This window comes from Ammospiza caudacuta, chromosome 1 (genome assembly GCF_027887145.1).
Source record: "Ammospiza caudacuta isolate bAmmCau1 chromosome 1, bAmmCau1.pri, whole genome shotgun sequence".
In the NCBI taxonomy this organism is placed as follows: Eukaryota; Metazoa; Chordata; class Aves; order Passeriformes; family Passerellidae; genus Ammospiza; species Ammospiza caudacuta.
This window is the reverse complement of record NC_080593.1, coordinates 83275292-83293468: the sequence shown is the minus strand read 5'-3', so window position 1 is coordinate 83293468 and position 18177 is coordinate 83275292. Positions and strand designations below refer to the sequence as shown.

The following is an 18177-nucleotide window of genomic DNA, read 5'->3' as shown; positions in this document are numbered from 1 at the left end:
TGTTGAAATATTGCTATGAAGAACTGCATGGAGAACCTGAGAGTTTTAGAGAACATGCTTGGAGGCCATAAAGTCTATAAAGAACAAAATTATAACTGGACAAAATGAAAGGATGATTTCTAAAAGCAAAAAATAATTTTAAGATGTAAGAGGTGTAAATCATAGCCAGCAATGGAAAACACTGCAAGAGTTCAGCTGGAATCATTATAACATCTTTGGTGGTACCAGCAACGAAACAGAAAATGAACATACAAAGCAAACAGCAGATGCAACAAACTAATAAACTTGTAATTCCCTGAGTTTCCTAACAGAAATAAAACAACTCAAGGAAGCTTTAGCAAACTCTTGCTATAAAGGAGAATAAATATTTGAGCTGTTACGTTTACAAAATATTGCTGCTTTCTTTGAGCAAACAAATCATCACGAGGCAGTATAGAAGTAAGTGCATTTCACTGCTTCAAAAGAAGAGAAAAAATCTTTACCCATTTCTTTTTGAGAGGGAAGAACTTTCAATCTTAACTCTTGCCATTGTACCTTGAAGAGTGGGTTGGTCTCCAGAAAGCAACTAAACCAGCACCAGGAGACAGAATCCAAACCAATAGTTTTCAGAAGAGAAGCCTACAGTATCATATATCATTAATGTAGCTAAAATCACTGCTGTCTTCTAAACTAAATGAGTTGTAAGCAAAATAAACTAATAATAGTCTCAAATATCTCTTCAGGACAGCTGTATGCCTGTATTTAAGACTTAACAAACAATCCTGCATTTTCTGAGCACAACAAGGTGCCTTTACAAATCTGAAAATCTCCTTACATATACCAAGAAAAATCTAAAGAAACAGCAAAATATAATTTAAACTATAAACTGTCAGTGTAACTACAGGTCTGTTTTTCAAAATTCCCACAAAACATTCTTCAGAATAATAATATGTCTTAATCAGGTGGAAGGATGGGGTCCGTGTGATGGAAAGGGGCAGTCAACACAACACACAGATGCTAAAGCAACATTTGCAACCTCAGGAGATGCTTGTAACTAAACTTGAATAAGATACCACCCATGCAAGAAATACTCTACTCTGTGTGTCATAACATGTGAAAACAGACTCATTGATAAACTTAACAATCTGGCAGCACAATGACCAGGGAGTTTAATAGATGGAGACTTGAGAGAATACATTTTCAAATGTAGCTGAAACAAATATGAATTATTTATATTTTCAAGAAGTCTAATTTGAAATAGACTTTGGAAAATTACATTCAGTAAGTAATTTGATTTTATCCATTAAACACTGGTTTTGCATAGTATTAGTTCTATACAAATAATTTTTCCCATTGAAAAACAAAAGCATTAAGACAGTATAAAGACTGTTTAAATTAAAGGAAAAAATCTGTTAATGCTAAACACCTTGTAATAATATCCATACGTAGATATAAACACTGGTTATAATAACCATATAACATTTGTATTAAACACCATAGAAACAACAACAAAAAATAGGGCATTAGAGTCATCTTCAAGGCAGAGGTCTTTCAGAATAACAAATTGAAATATAAAACTGATTAACTGAATGTGCAATAGCAAAAAAAAATCAAAGAATGTGCAAGGTGATTGATAACCATTCAGCCACCATGAAAAAATGTATCATCAATATTTGCTCTCCTCCACCAGAGAAACTGGAAAAAGCCCTACTGCATAGTAGAATGTGCATTTGGCTAACAGCAGAAAATCATTCCAATGAACAGAAAGTATTAGGTTGCATAAGGGTTTTAGTGCATTCGACACAGAAAAAAAGATGCAGGAACAGCAAATGCAGCAGCTGGTTCAGCCTAAAAAGGGGAAGCCTAGGAATTATGATTTAGCAATCTGTGTAACATCAAAAAAGACACATATGGTACAGAGAATGCAATGGGGTTTAAATCCTATTCTTCTCCACCCTTTCTAAAAATAACTTCAAAATTAGTTAAATCATCAGTAGAATATGGATAATTAAAGCTTTGGCTATAACCTGTTTTTGCACATGGGGGTGGGGTACAATTAGGTTTAAAGCAAGGGGGTGTTTAGAAGACAAGATAATATAACCATGCTCTGTAACTTTTTTTTTTTTTACCTGCAGGTTTCTGGGATATATACTTATACTTGAAATACAAGAATACTCCAGTCTAAAGGAAAGTGATAGACAGGGCTTCAACTCTTCTTTAAAAATTAAATATATACTATGGGTAAGCATAGTACTTCTATAATGATTCAGAAAATAAAAATAATATAGTTTGATTTTAAAATTCTGGCCTTAATTTACAACTTTAAGTTAATTTTTAAAAATATATTTATATGTACATTTATTATTTCTTTAGGGAAAAGTGTGAATCTCAAAATGAATATGTAATTGTGATGCTTCATCAAGATGCAGATTTTAATTTCTTTTTTCTAATTTCTCTTTATTTTCAGAGCTGGTTAATGTTTGTCTCTCCATCTGAAACCTGCTTGAACCATCTGATTAGTGATAGGTAATTTTTTTTCTATTTTTAATATATTTTGATGGTGTAATAAAATATATAGATGTGATTTTTCTACAACTATCAGACAAAAATGGAGGTTAAAAATCTGAATGTTCTGTTTTGTGGGCTTAACAGAGAATGAATGAATCATTTAAACAATAAACCATTGTGATTTTCTTACTATTACAAGTATTATCATTGTGATGACAACAAGGCAAGGGTGGATATTAAGAGAAATTGAGATATAAAGGACATTTATTAGATAAAAAAGCAATTATGTAACTATATAACAAAACCTTCTATGACATACTGTAGCTGGAAATAAAAAAAAAATAATTTTGTTGCATTTCCCTGAGAAATGTTGCAAATTGTTCTGCCTGGTTGATATTGAGATTTATTTTTAAACACCAAAATGGCTACACAAAATCTTGGTTACCTCTGTGCCATCACTTGCAGGAAACAGAAAAGATTAAGCTTTCCATTATTCAGGTCTCTTAGTTTTTCTTACTCTATTACAGGACACTTGAAGGAAAAAAAAGTATGCAAGTGACCTGGAAAACTCATAAATCATTGCTCATTGACATCTAATTAAATTTCAGTAAATTAAATTACTGCTGCAATTTTTAAAAAAATTAAAAAGTGCTACATTCTGGGACTTGAAAAATCTTGCACTTTGTTCATGTGAGACCTTAGTACAAAACCATGAATATTTTTGGTGTTGGAGTTTTTGTCCCCATGTGAAGTAAAATACAGGCATAAAAACATCTTTGTTCTAGGTATGTTACAGGAAGAAAAACAGGGTGTGTCAATTTTTTATCATCCCAGAATTTAAACCAAATCATTCTCTCCCCATGCTCAATATCAAAGGGCTCTGCATTTCAGATGTTGTTTACGTAGTTAGAGAACAACAAAAATCTAAGAATCTTTGGCCGTATAACAGCATTGAATTTCACAGCTTAAAAGCTTTTAGGAAAGTCCATGGTCATTGCTGTTCTGTTGGTAATTTCTTAGACAGAGAAGGTAACAAAAATTAGCAGGGAAGCTAAGACTTTAAATTTTAAAAAAAGCAACTACAAATGAAATAAAATTTCCTGCTTTGTGTCCAACTATATGCAATACATAGCAATCTCAAAATGGGACATTCAGTTGTCCAATGTCTTGGCAATTAGAAAGGAGAAAAAAGAAGTGTTAAAAAGGTATACGCATAATTTAATATATTTATTAAAAGCTAATTTTAATTATATACAAACAGCTATACCACACAGTGCTTAGTGTATTAATGGTTTCAAACACCAAACAGCTGCTTAACTTAGGAAATGGGAAAGGTTTGACTCTTTCTCAGAAGAGAGCTTTGGAAGCAGTAGAAGAAAAACACAGAAAAACTCTATATTAAATTATTCTTATCTGGGTAAGACCCCAAGTATTTCTGCAATCTGGTGCAGTTTTGTTTTTCAATTCTTGGATGCAACGACAGCATTTTTGAACGATACTCTATAAAAAGCAAGCACACATAATATTTTAGATTTATGTTCTTTGTCTTTGGCTCTGATTCCTTTGTATTCCCTCTTTCCTATTGTATTTCAAGTAAATATTGATGTTCTTCCTTATAGTATTGGAAATGATTTTAAAACAACACTGAAATGAGATACATTTTTGATAATGCTTGTCAACACAGGAGGTCTGATGGTCTATTACACATCCCCAGACTTCCATGCAGGGGAGAGAATTTAAGTCATTTATCCACTATTAAGAATCTGAAAGAAGCAATTTTAACCGAAACTTATTTGCATACCTTATAAAATTATTAGCAACTTCTTAATGCCCCAGTGGTTATTCCAAGAGAAATTCAGTCATAACTCTTCAACTAGAGGACTTGCTCATGGTTGTATGTCAAAATTTAATGTATATTTATTTTATTAAGGGAATATTTGTGGGCTATCCTTTCTAACAGAAATTTGAACTATTGACTTAAAGAACCTTTTGAATAAAAAAAGTGTTGATATAGGTAATAGTTATTAAAAAAATAAAGACCATTCTTCAAAGCCATTTGTCTGGGAGGACAGAAAGAACATAGAAATTAATACCATGCCATGCAATAATGATTGCAGAACAAACTCTGTCTCTAAAAAAGAGTAATATCAAATTCTAAGAAAATTGTTTCCACTCGAAAATAGAACCATTTTGGAATGCATCTATCAATGGAAATCCAGAGAATCACCATCTCAATCCTCTCTTTAGGAAACTGTTCTCCAGAGGAAAAGTTTGTAAACATTCAACAATTTTTAGAATACTTCTGTCCCTTGTAGATTAAATTCCCATGTGGTATAATGTCTCAAAATCATCAAGGATATAGTCAGTTTGCAGTTGAATTAGCAAAGCTTTCTTCCAGTAGCTATAATGCAAAGAGTTAAATACCTGCCTTTAGCACAGACAGTATCCACCACTCCATTGGGTAAAACATTATATATTGGTACAAATAACCTTTACACCAGTAGGACTTCCAATGAATCAAAAAGTTTAGGAAATAGGGCAATTTGTGTACCATTTCTTGGCAGTCATTTCACGCCTCAAATTGGAATTTAAATCCAGCTCCAGTCAGACTCATTCAAAAATCTTTCAAATAGAGAATTCAAGCTCTTAAAAAATATTCAGATCTACTTGAGACTAAGATGCAAAGCAACTGGCAGCTAAAGCAAGCAGCATGCACTATGCCTTGCTTTGGAAGACTATTTCTACAAAGTTGAAGCTTCTAAGTCCTCAAACTGGAGCTTCTAACTCCTCAATCTTCTGGAAAAGACCAAGCAAGAACCTATACTAAATAACAAGTATGTGCTGAATTACACATCCACACAGCCACCACATCAATTATGTCTGTTTCTTTCACAAAGAAAATGAAACTATCTCAGATTATTAGATGGATTCTCATATACTCTAGTGGCAAAGTTTTACCCTTCCTAGCTCTAGACCAGATGTTTTTTCTTGCCTAACCAAAAAAAAAGTAATTTCAACAAGCTCAAAATATATATATGTTTAATGAATCATGCTTATTGACCCATCTTTATCTACTACTTCTATTTCCAATCTTATAGAGATTTGTCAGTTTGCCAAAGATGTGCCTCAGACTTGAACTAGAAATTCATAACATTTTGTCTGTGTTGAAGATTGATGTACCCATAACAGTTCATGCACTCCACTTAGAAGTAACATGTGTCTGTAGAATACCTATGAGCAAATGCTATGGCAGCTACAGTTACTTAACAGACTATAACTGATAAGAAAACATTTATTAATGTTTCATTCTGTCATACATTCCTTTTACTTGCTGAGGTAAATCATTATCTATTTTTAAGACTTTATCAAGGAGTAAATATCTTATGTTTTATTTGCAATCTCATCTAATTATGTTTCAATTATAAAAGTTTTAGTAAAAAAAGCATAATATATAAAAATAAACTTTTTTTATTAAACAGTTTGGGGAATTGTGAAATCTGGATTCAATTGTCAACTTTTTTTCTATAGAGTTAATGTGTGAAAATATGAAAGAACAGTATTCTGAACAATAACACCACCTAAAGTGAAAAAATTAAAACTTGAAACTTCACTTCCTATCTCATTTAACTATAACCATATCTAATCACAAATATTTTAACAGGTACATTTCCCTACTGAAACTTCTTTGTTATGCTGTTTGCTTGGCCACCAATTTGATTCCATGACAAATTCAAAACCAGTGACAGGTAGTTACTTTGTTTTCCCTCAGTATTTAGGAGATAGTTGAACGAAAGACAGAAAAGTCTCAGTTGCAGCCAAGAAAAATCATGGGAAGGAACAGGTGTCTTCCATGTCCTTAGGGATTTTTTGTGAAGTTACTACTTAATTAAAAAAGACATTGGAAAAAAATTTTAATAGTCCTTGGAGCAGGGAAAAAGGCATAATCTCTCTAGCTGAATTCTCTACCAACTTGGTTTGATGGCTGCATGGCTACAGGAACTGTGTGCTCTGCATGTACATTAAAACATTTCCAGTGAGTGGATTTGGGAGGGCTCCTCCACATCCACAGCAGCCCCTTCTCTCCTGGATCAACTATTCAACAAGGAGGTGCAAGGAATGCCTTTGAACTCTGAACATTATGAGGAATTAAACCTCAACTCTACATAGCCCCCACAAATGTCGCTGCCATCCAGATGATGTCAGCAGCAGACTGACCCTCCTCTCTTGTGCTGATGTGTTTATTGCAGAGATAATCCCTGAGAAATATATCCAGTTTTCTCAATGCATGGCTACTTGATCATGTCCCTATACAGGGTATCATAATTTCTAAATCCTCCAGGAAGCTATATTAAAATGTGAATAACAATACTTTAATTATTGCCATTTTTTTAAGAAATGCAATTTAAGCAGAGAGGATATGGTTAAAACTACAGCATAAAATCTTCAGATGAGGCTTTAATGAGTTGGGGGAAAAAAAGCTTGTTTCTCAGGACTTGGAAAGAGATGATGGACAAGAATTCCAAGCTTGGCTCTAGAACCTCACATTCTTTTTCTTTTTTTCCTTGGGGAGATGTCAGGAAATGTCAAGTAGTCTATGTAGATCAAGGCGTGATTTGTAACAACATCGAGCAAACATTTCTTGATTTTACCAAACAATATTCTCATTTTGAATTCTTATTTAAATTACTCAAGTTCTGTCTAAAAAAGCACTCAGCAATAAAAATAAATACAACAATCATGAAAAATGATGTAAGCATCCTCAAAGAAGGCCAGTAAAACTTTTTTTTTGTCCTGCAGCACAATAAAATAACTTGGCATATAAAAAGACACATTCTTCCAGCTTAGAAAAGGAATGGATTTCAACAACGTCAAATTCAACATTACATATAATACCAAGACCATTTTGGGTCACCAAACCTATGGACAAAACAAAATGTACACATTTATCAGTGTTGCTTGTACATTTATTACTACATCTGAATCAAACAGATGCTGCCAATAAGCACACTGCCCTGTGAGCATGTGCTGTGAGACTATCAGTACCAAGATTCCCATCAGATGTCTTCAGAAGCCTCAAATGTTTTGGTCTGTTGGACATGAATTCTTCTTTCAAAACAACACTATCAGAAGAAATTATTATGAAAGGGCTGCTTAGGGCTGTACTTAAGGTTGTATTAACAGACAGTGAGTTACCTAGTTTGTACTTCCAGACAAACTAGGACAAGCTAGGCAGAAGTTCAGATACAACTAGCTGAGAGGACTGTGACTGACCATACTCTTTTATTTCCGAAATTTTACTCCCTACATACAGTTAGATGATAACTAAACAGATCCAATATCAAGAGCTAGATGTGAATAACATCTATCCCAGAGAATGACCATTTGGAAATATACTGAAATTACAGTCCCTTTTTTTGTTTTGGCAAAATCTAGCTTTTACTGCACTAAAAATGACACATACACAAAACATGAAGCCCTGAGGCAAAGAAGACGCAAGAGTTCTTATGGTTCTAAATGGGAAACATTACATTTGTCAAGAGACATGCAATTTCAATATCCTGGATTCTAAAAAGACAAAAAAATAAAACTATAAGGTTGTTACTGGTTGCTGAAATTGACTACAAAACAAACAAAGAAGTCTATATTAACTTCCCATAAAATTCTCATGAAAAGAAAACTTCAAATTTTGAAGACATCCTCTAAAATTTTTAATCAATGTCTAGGACTGGGCTTCTTAGATAATGGAGATGAGGACGTCTCAAGAGTTGTATAATCTCTAACCAAAGTAGTAGAGTAGGTAATAAATATAGATATTAATCACAAGATGAAGTGGTTTGTGGGATTTAAGGCTTGATATCTGACACAGAGCAGCAATGAAGAATGGCACACTATGCTCAAAGGAAAAAAATTACTATTCAATAGAAGCGCTGGATCCCTGCCAGTCTTCCAAAGTTGAGATATATAAACTCTGATTGGATCTGACTGGACAGGGAGTGCTTACCACTCCTATTATTTTTTATTGCCTTACTTTGTACCACCAAAACAATAAATACCTTGTAGGACCCAACACATGCTATGAATATGATAGTGCTTTCCTACTGAACAAATTTTTCAGTGCCCAGATCAAAGAAGCATTTAGATGCACAAGTGGAGAAAACTATTTGTCAGATAATAACCCAAAACATACCTTGCCTGATTTCTTAATCAAGCCATATATGGTTATTTTAATTGGAAGTGTCAGAAAGACAACTGACTACTGTGCAGATCCAGAAGCATCACCAACTTGACTGAAGAGCAAGTTCCAGGAACTGTCCTCTACTCAAACTCATTTGTAGTTTGCATAGCACATGCCCCTGTGCCTCAGTCCCTAGGTGAGTCAAATCCAGTGCATACACCCATATAGAACCTCAGCAGCAATTTCAGTGTAAAACACAGCTTTTGCTGAGAAATAGAGGAGGAAAAAATGATGCTGATTTTGTTTTCTAATAGTACTAAGTAAGAAATTAAATGGACAAGAAACAGAAACAAAGCTGGAATTAGAGAAAAGTCTTAGAGCCTCTCACCAGAAGTTGTTCATCTCATTACTCTCCCTACTACATTAAAGTAGCCATAACCACAATACATAGCAATGGTATACAACACATATAATCACATTACATTATATTCTTTATATAATGCTCTAGAAGCCAGGATATCTGGCAATAACCAGAAAGTCTCACAGAGCTTGTTGGTTGAAAATCTTTGTGTATTTCCTAGGCAAGTGATGAAACCACTGGTTACACCACTTGCCTAGGATTGCAGTCATCACTACTCCTCCTAAAGGTATTCTGGTTGCAGTCATCGCTATTCCTCCTAAAGGTATGTAGCCATAGAACCAAATTTCCAAGATTTATCGGATAAGAAGTAAAAATAAAAAACCCTAAAAATTAGAAGCATTAATCTGTAAACAAGTAGTTCTTTGCTCCAAATATTATGACTCTTACACGGTGACTTGATTAAAGTAAAATGCATGGAACATAATCCATCTTTTGTGATACAACCTGCAGGTTACAGGATTCTTCACACAAATATCACAAAATAATATAATCCAGCATCTTCACATTTTGATGACTTACAAGACACATAACAAAGTAAGTAAGGCATATCTTTTATTGAGAAATTCTTTAGCTTGTTAAGATTTGACATGTCCAATGACCAGAGCAAGGGAAAAAAACCCCAGTGATTATTAGTGGGACTGCTTGTAAATGCTTAGTTGTAAATCTCTGGATTTATTGAGGTTTACCAGGAAAAACTATGCAGAATGAAGAAGCTTGTAAACATCAACAAAACCAGGAGTTCAGTAGAATATCCCATTTAATGACTCTTTTCCTGACAGCTGACACTAAAACTTGTATATATCATGGACAAATTCTTGTGATCCAACCTTGGGGTTTTTAGAGTCAAAGCTGAGTTTCATGTAAGGTTCAAACTTTTCTTTCTTCCCATGATCTAACTATTTCTTCTTTGGTTGGAATGGGTTTATTGAGTCACTCCTATGCATGTTCACCTTAAAAGAAAGGGTTTTTTTAAAGTAAAAGGCCTTGCAGGATATTCTAAAGAAGATTCAGCAACATGTGACAAAGTAAAATCCCTTCAAAGGGAGAGCTTCTTTCCCACATCTCTCAGGAAGAGTCCTGATTAGTGTGTACTCACAGAAAGGCTACACAGTTGGTACACAGATCAAATTTCACCCCAAAATAAGGCTAATTCCAACACTGTTTCCAAAATTAAGACCACGACTGTTGACTGGCAGTGCACCTATGGGGGCAAAATTAGAGTTTTGAAGGTAGGCGTAGATTATAATAGATCTTAGCTTTGAAGACAGCAGGAAAACTCTGAGCCTCATGTAAGATACCTCTCTTGCTCACAGCTTCATATTTTCTGCATTAGGAATACCTAACAATAAATGAACATAGGGGTTGTCAAGTCTAGTTTCTTCAGAAGAAGAAGTGATATTTCCAAAAAAAAAAAAAAAAAAAGGGAAGAAGGAAAGGCTACTTGGCCATTCTAAGTTTATAAAGTAGTCAATCAGGATTTGAAAGCTCAGCATCACTACGACAAAGAGGAGCTGTTCTTTTTTAATGGAAGGTTGAGACTTTGTCTCCAGCTCTTTACAATCTGTTTCCCTCCCTGGCCCACACATTAATCTCACTCCCATGCAAGCAGAGCCAGCTGTTCTTCAGACAGTAGCTTCTTCGTGCAGCAATTCTGATTTCCAGTGGCAGCACAGAAGTGCACACACCGTATGTTCTTCGGACATTTATTTATAGTCTTTATCTGACAGAGCTGGGCAATTATAAAGACATAATGATAATTTGTGGACAGAAAACAGGGCTTCTCCTACTTAAATTTGTCCCTCGAGAAAACAGAACACCATCTACTTGCAGCAGATGAACCTGATAACTAAAATATGAACAAACTCTATGAGCAAATAGCAACAACAAACTAATCAAAATCATGACCTATTTATGGGTTGATTATAATAACAAAAAATGACTACAAATAAGTGCTGTTTAATTTGTGAACCAAATAAAGGGCTGCAATTCTCACATATAAATTGCTGTCAATGAATAATTTAACCAGCTCTAGTTAGAGTGATCTATTTATTAAGAAAGCTCACCAACTGGATCTGGCAGAATGATTCATCTCTACACACAGTGATAAAGCCAAGGAAATCAGTACTGCTGGACATTTTAAATGCCCAGTTTGATCCTCTGGAGTCACACAGCATAATTTATAACACTGTAGCCCTGATTTTAGATGTAGCCACTCTCATTTAGTACCATTTTAAAACCATTTAGCCCAGTATGGATGACACAATACATAAGACAGTGAAAAATCAACATTTCTTTTGTTAAATTACATTAAAAAACCCCAAAGTTTTGCATTATCCTTCTTTGCCTTTAGAGATATTCTACATGGAAAATAACATAAATATGCTAGCAGAAATATACAGCAAGCCTTCTTAGAAAAGCTAGGACAAATCCCAGAGTGATCATTAGATCTTCCAAGACAAAACAATGCAATCTTTTACATCTTTTTTTAGAACTTTGCAAAGATTTTTTTCCTGAAAAGATTAACAATATAAACAAAGTGTTAGTTCAGCTAGGGTTTTCCTTTATCAGAAATAGGTGTCACTGCAAAAGCAGAAGAAAGTAAGGTTATTAATTTTATGGCTCCCTGTTTGACTTTTTGAAACAAATGTTCAAGATCATCACACTGCTGTCAGCACTGGTGTCTTCCAACATACACCACCTTTCCCAATCAAAGTAACTGATGAGTATCCTTCCTTTGAGGTACTTGAAATGGCATTGCATAAGGCCAGAAGGCAACAGCTTACAGGAAAATAGTTTTAAAGCCACTTCAAGGGTTCTTTACAACTCTGTAAAAGCGCACTATACCTTTGTCAAGCAAAGGCATAAAAAACAAAACAACTGTGTTTTCTGTAACAACAAAAGAAAAATGGTTTTAAAAAGTGACAACTGTGTGCCACAGTGTATATACCCCATTATCCATCTGTACTCTGATTCTACTGTTTCTGGTTTTGAGCTAAAAAGGATAAATACATGCAAATAGACTACCTATTACTTTCACAGTTGACTTCTGACTCGAATAACAACTACTTTGATCCTTATTGTTATTGCATTCATATTGTAATTTCTAGACAAAGAAAGTGGTTCTTAACTGAGATGAAATGTCTGTATTTCCTTTCTACAGAAATTACCTACAGATTACTTCCAAGAACCTCAATGCACTTAAGATAATGCAGTCAGAAATAGCACCAAATTGGAAAAAATGCAGCCAACTTAAGCTTTGTTGCTCTCTTCACCATGTATGAAACATATATAAGCACATATTTTTGCTTATAACTTTCAGGATGGCAACTGCACAGATACTGCATATATTCTGACACCATGTGTATTGAACTGTGAAAGCTGCACACTTTGATCAGAAGCTGTAGTCTGCCAGGAAAATAGCAATATTCCATCAGAGACTTTTAAGTAAGAAACATACAACTTTTTTTCTTGCTAAGACCTTGGGTTGTTTCCTAGAAAAAAAATGAAGTGTACTGATTACAAATGAAAATTTACAAGATGGAAGTGTAACAAAAATCACAGAAGAATCATATCAGGGAGTACTTTGCATCAGTTTACTCCCATATAGCAAGACAAACAGAAGAAATACAAACTGTTATGATGGCATTCCCAAACTGAGCTTCAAGCAAACTTCCAAATCTCTTTATTAGATCGGGACTAGTTTCTGTATAATCTAAAGTTTAAGAGCTTAATGAGAAAAAATTGTTGTATTTGTGGATATTTGCTACCTGTTTCAATGCTTCTAAAGGCAAATGTATGAAAATTCTACCTGCATTTTCCAAAAAAATCTTTTGAAATTTCTTCTTCTTTCTAGTTGTTCATTATAATTGCTGTATGTTTTTCCATCAGAATTGTTTTTGTCATTATTCTCGGCATTGCTACCTGCAATTTTTAGAACTCCTTGGAAACCTGCTGTAATGTCCTCCAGTGACCTTTAAGCCTCAGATAAAACCTGGATTTATGGCATAAAAATTGTGGCTTACTTCAGTGAACAATTCACTCTTTAGATACATGCAATGTAGCCAACAATAAATCTTGCTTCAGGTTTCATACTCTCTTTCTAGGCCACTCATACCCCAATTTCATCAATGCTTTACTATAAATCCCAATAACTGAGATCTACCACTGGGCATATACCACTTCTACTCAGGATACAGAGGGGACATTTTCTGTGCAGTGGGATTGAAGAACAGAAAAATGGGAGTTTTTTCACCAAGTAGTTTTTAAGGATGGCCTTTAAAGCTTTTCACCAGATAGTGCAACTATTACCTTTTCTGAACTCTCAAGTTTATTATATGTTCATAATGTACTCAAACTAGACACTATGTCTAATAATTTTCTTATTCATTTGAGTAAATAAATATATTTGGAAAAAGCCATCTGAATAAGGGCTACCTTGCAGCACCATCTTATTTTGAAAAACCTAACAGCAACATTTTTGACCATGGGACATCTAGGCACTTATAGTGTAGGGAAGAAATAAAATGGAAGAAAGAAATGAAGATGGGGAGAAGGGACAAAAGGGAGGGAAACAAACTACGATATATTGATCGGATTAGAATTTTTTATGAAGAAAGAGGCCTTTCAAACTTAGAGAGTTTTAAGGCTATTTAGTGTTTCTATAGCTTGATCTACATTTCATGTCTCATGTATTGTTATAGACGTTTTTCAGCTCAGAACATCATGAATGCTTTAGTTCATCCATGCATGCTTTCCTTGATCTTCCTTTTTAAATCATGGAAAATTGTTCCAGGGATTTCTTCTTGCCTAAAGCCAGCAGCACAAAATGTGCAGGAATTGATATATTCCTTCATTCTGTGTTAGAATTCAGTACAGTGAAAGATTAAGATGTTTCTCCAAAGTACCAAAGCATATTTTTTATATAAGCAGTAGCTGTTAAGCCCTAGCACACCAGAATCTCCTAGCAGAATGATGATTTGGCAAAGGTTTAGGAAATGAAGACTGTTGACTCAGCAGATTAATGCATTTGTTTGCTTACTCCCAGTCTCTCCTAAAGTAACACTACATCAGTAATACTACACCTATTGAAGGTTTAATCAAATTTGATTATACATTTATACTTTGAGGGTCATTCTCCCCTGTAATATTTGTATTCTAAAAACAGGGTGTGGGTAGGTGAGAGAAAGAATGTTCTCGTAACTATTGGTCATCTGTCTAAAAAAAATGAGATTTTTGCTTTGAACAACAAAGACAGCAGAACACTCATTTTTATTCAATCTAATCTGTATGCCTACTTTTCCACTGAAGCTTTGTGCATTTTAAAAGACAATTTTTAGAGAACACTGGAATTAATTATAACTACAAAAGTTATGTGGTGTACATCTCTCACAGCATGGTTTGGATCCATCCTGCTTTACACTGCTTAGTGCAAATTGCATATCATATGCTTTCTCACATTTATAAAACACACACTTACAGGAAAGCATGTGCAGAGTTTAGACTAAAGATCCAGCTAAGATAAGTACCCTGCTTCCATGAATGATCGGAACCAGACATACAGAGAAGAATTAAAGTGAAAGGCAAGGATACATCACAAGGAGCATAGGAGCAGTATTTTTTTTAGCAGCACAGAAAGAACACAGAATCACTCCCGAACACAATTTATTAATGAACCATGAAGCATAAAATTTTAGATCCTCACTTGCTGATTCCAATGTAAATGGTTACACACCAAGAGAAACTGAAACCTAAAGACAATCAGAATTATGACAAATGTCATTATTCTTGGTGCTTCCAAGACTGTAAAAAATGTAAATATCCCACAGTGTAGTGATAGTCTCTTCATATAAAATCAATTCAGTGCATGTATCTGTAATTCAGGTTTGGTCAGGAGGCTTCTACAATACAAACATCAGTTAGCATTGGCATGATTTCACTTAAAATGTTCTGATTTACCAACCAAAAAGCTGTTTTGACTAGAACTGGTCAAATGCAAGCATATTTTAACCTATCAAAAACTTTTCTGTTACTGCCCAACTTTCAAAGAGCACAATGAGACAAACTGAACATTAACAAACCGCTGCTTTGATGAACTATTCCCTACTAATGCACATAAGCTCACGTACTTAAGAACTATCCTAAGTTTCATGCCTTGAGGCTTTAAACTTATTAGTCCAATTTAGTATTTCAGTCTCAGCTGGGGACGCCTTTGTTCTGCCAAACAGTTCTCCAACACCCTCATTATTTTTAAGAAGATTGAAATTTTGAACCAAGAAGGCAATAGCTCTTACAAAGGCAATACAAGGTGGAAGGCTATTTTTCTTTTCATGCTAAGCTTACATATAAATGGGCAAACAATGAGACAGGGTACAAAACTGCATAATGAATATCCTAAAAATTATATGAAAAGGAAAGTTGTTGTATTTGATATTTACAAAGTTACTTCTTCATCAGAGAGTCCTAAACCATCTTGTCTTGGGCCCTTAACTTTGTACCTTTAACTAAGTAAATGGAACAAAAGATGGTGAAACTTTGGAAGTCCTGTTTGTAGAATTTCCAATGCTTGATTTGATTTACAAGCTTCACAGCTTCAAAGAGAACAGGAAACAGACACCAAAATTTGAGCTCACAAAATAACATAAAAGACATTGTAGTGGCTAAATTGATCTATTCAGAAAAGGTAGAAGATAGGTGATTGTGTCAAAGAGGAAAACCCGACGCTCAAGGTGCTGTACATGTATTTCATAAGTAATTAACAGAACTTTAAAACCCAAAGATCTCATAAACTTTTGCAGTTATCCCAGCAAGGAAGATTCATACCTGTGGCAAGATAGATGATGTGGAAAAGCATGTCCTTGCCCTGCACAACATCCACAACCACATGGGAAAATCGGCTGTTGTCTTCCATGAAGTAAGGAATTGGAATAACTGGTTGAACAACTTCATGCATTAAGAAGAACTTTTGTGCATCTTGAAGATTTCTCTCAGTCAGATTTACATACAAGCCCTGGTCCATTGTGCCACACTGTAAAGACAGAAGTAGCATTACTCTATGTGCCAACAATAACAATATATTTACCCTCTGATTTACAGCACAAGAAAATAAAAGGAAGAGCATATCTCGTAGTGGCAATGTGGAATTTGACTTTCAGGTCCCATTTTGGTGCTAACCAGACTGTCCAAGGACTCAGGGAGCTCAGTTTTCCTGAGGCAATACTATGGAGGCTCCCTAATTCTAAACCATATGGAAGAGCACCAGACTGACCAGAACAAGTGGATTATGGAAATATTTTGCTATATTCCATGTTCAAAGGGCAGGAAAGAGAAAAACTACCATTAAAAAAAAAATTATTTTCTGACTAGTTTTCTTTATAATTTTCACAGACGTCAGTGCTAATGACATAACAAATTTTCAAAGGAAACCCCATGCCCTACCACAGCCAGGGGCTGACAGGAATCCCAGGTGACAGTACCACATGTAGTTCTAGAAGCTTCTTAGGACTCCATCTTAAGTAGCAAAAATGGACAGTGTAGAGGTCTATATAAATATTATCCACAGCAAAGACTTTTTTTTTTCTTTAAAATTGACCATATTTTAAATATGAAAACTGTGCTCTTTTCTTACAGGAAAAATTCCACAAGCTGCATGGACAAGTTTCAAACACAAATAAACAAAGCAAAATAACTGGGAGTTAATTATAACATATTTGTGTTCAACTGAGGACACAAAAGAGAAATCTTCTTAATGCATGGGAATGTATAAACATTTACATGTTTACTCAGGCCTAAATGCATCACAGAAGTAAAGCACTACTTCACAACACTTATCAAATATTTGGGTGACGTGAAAGGCATAACTAAGTCACCTTTTTCATTCTGCTTTACTATGTCATAAACTATGCCATGAATTATAGCGTGAGCAAAACCATACCAGGTTTTTTTTTATTATTACTATATTTTCAATCCAAAATTGCGTGATTGTTCCAAACACACAAATGTTAAAAAAAGTCAAACAAATTATTTCATAATGGGAGATCAGATGATGAAGAATGATAAATTAGCAACTGGCAGGAAACAGTTACTTGCTCTGTATGTCAGACCAGTGAAAAAAATAAACCACACCAAAGAAGTTCTCTGGATCTATCAAGCAGGATAAATTCCAACTGAATAGTCACAGTACAGTAAAATGCAAATGGTTCTTGGCCTTACAGTAAGACATTGCCATGTCTAAAGACAAAAGCAATGATCTCTGAAGAAAACAATGTTCCCCAAAACTGGGACTCCAATAGTATTCTAAAATGGAAAATAATTCATTAATATAAATCAGCCTTGGAAATACAATGTCTGATGTTGCTATATCTACATAGCAGTAGTCTTCCTTCAAATCGCTGACTTCTCTGTTGCTACTGAGCAGGTGAATACTCAGAGGATAAATCTGCTTCTGGGACTACACAGAACTTCTGAGACTAAACAGAACTTCTGATCCTTTATCATAACTACTCTACCAAATAAAAGTCCTTTCCTGGAAGGAAACCAATGACTCAGTGAATGAATATATCTAATCCATATAAGGCGTGTACTCTAAAGTCACAAAGTCAAGTCACAAAAAATGGTTAAATCTCTAAGCATTAGACTAGCTTCTAGTATGAATCACTGCTGCAGTTATGGAGCCAGAAATGTAGCAGAAAGTTATTCAAGGGAATAAAAAGCAGCATCAGCAAAAGAAGAGAAGTTGGATGTTAAAGATACCTGGAGATCAGTTGACATCAATTGCCTTCAATATTGTGCTGTAAAGGGCCGCATTACAGCTTTTGACACTAGCTCTGCCTTCAAAGCTGTTTGTGGCTCAGTGAGATATGATACAACTGTTGTCACTGTTCTTGTAAATTGGATGAAGTACCAGCTGCATTAAAATCAGCCAGGCCATCTAAGAAATAAATTTCAACACCTGTCTTGACTGGGACTTGGAGACATGCAGTAACAGCACAGCAGAGACCTAAACTGTTTTTACACAGCCATCAGGCTGTCATCTTTCTTTGTAAGTACCATTCAGTTCGGGCCACTCTCACAATAATTAACACCACACTAATGCAAA

The 18177-nt window shown here is 34.7% G+C and overlaps 1 protein-coding gene across 5 annotated transcripts in view; it reads right to left on the bottom strand.

The window, feature by feature from the left end:
* SEMA5A (semaphorin 5A) overlaps positions 1 to 18177 on the bottom strand; it is a 372788-nt gene that overhangs the window by 100048 nt on the left and 254563 nt on the right. For all 5 annotated transcript variants that reach the window (XM_058824781.1, XM_058824771.1, XM_058824791.1 and 2 more), the window contains one exon: positions 15903 to 16107. In XM_058824781.1, coding sequence (XP_058680764.1) covers positions 15903 to 16107 — 205 coding nt within the window. The remainder of the gene's footprint in view (positions 1 to 15902; positions 16108 to 18177) is intronic.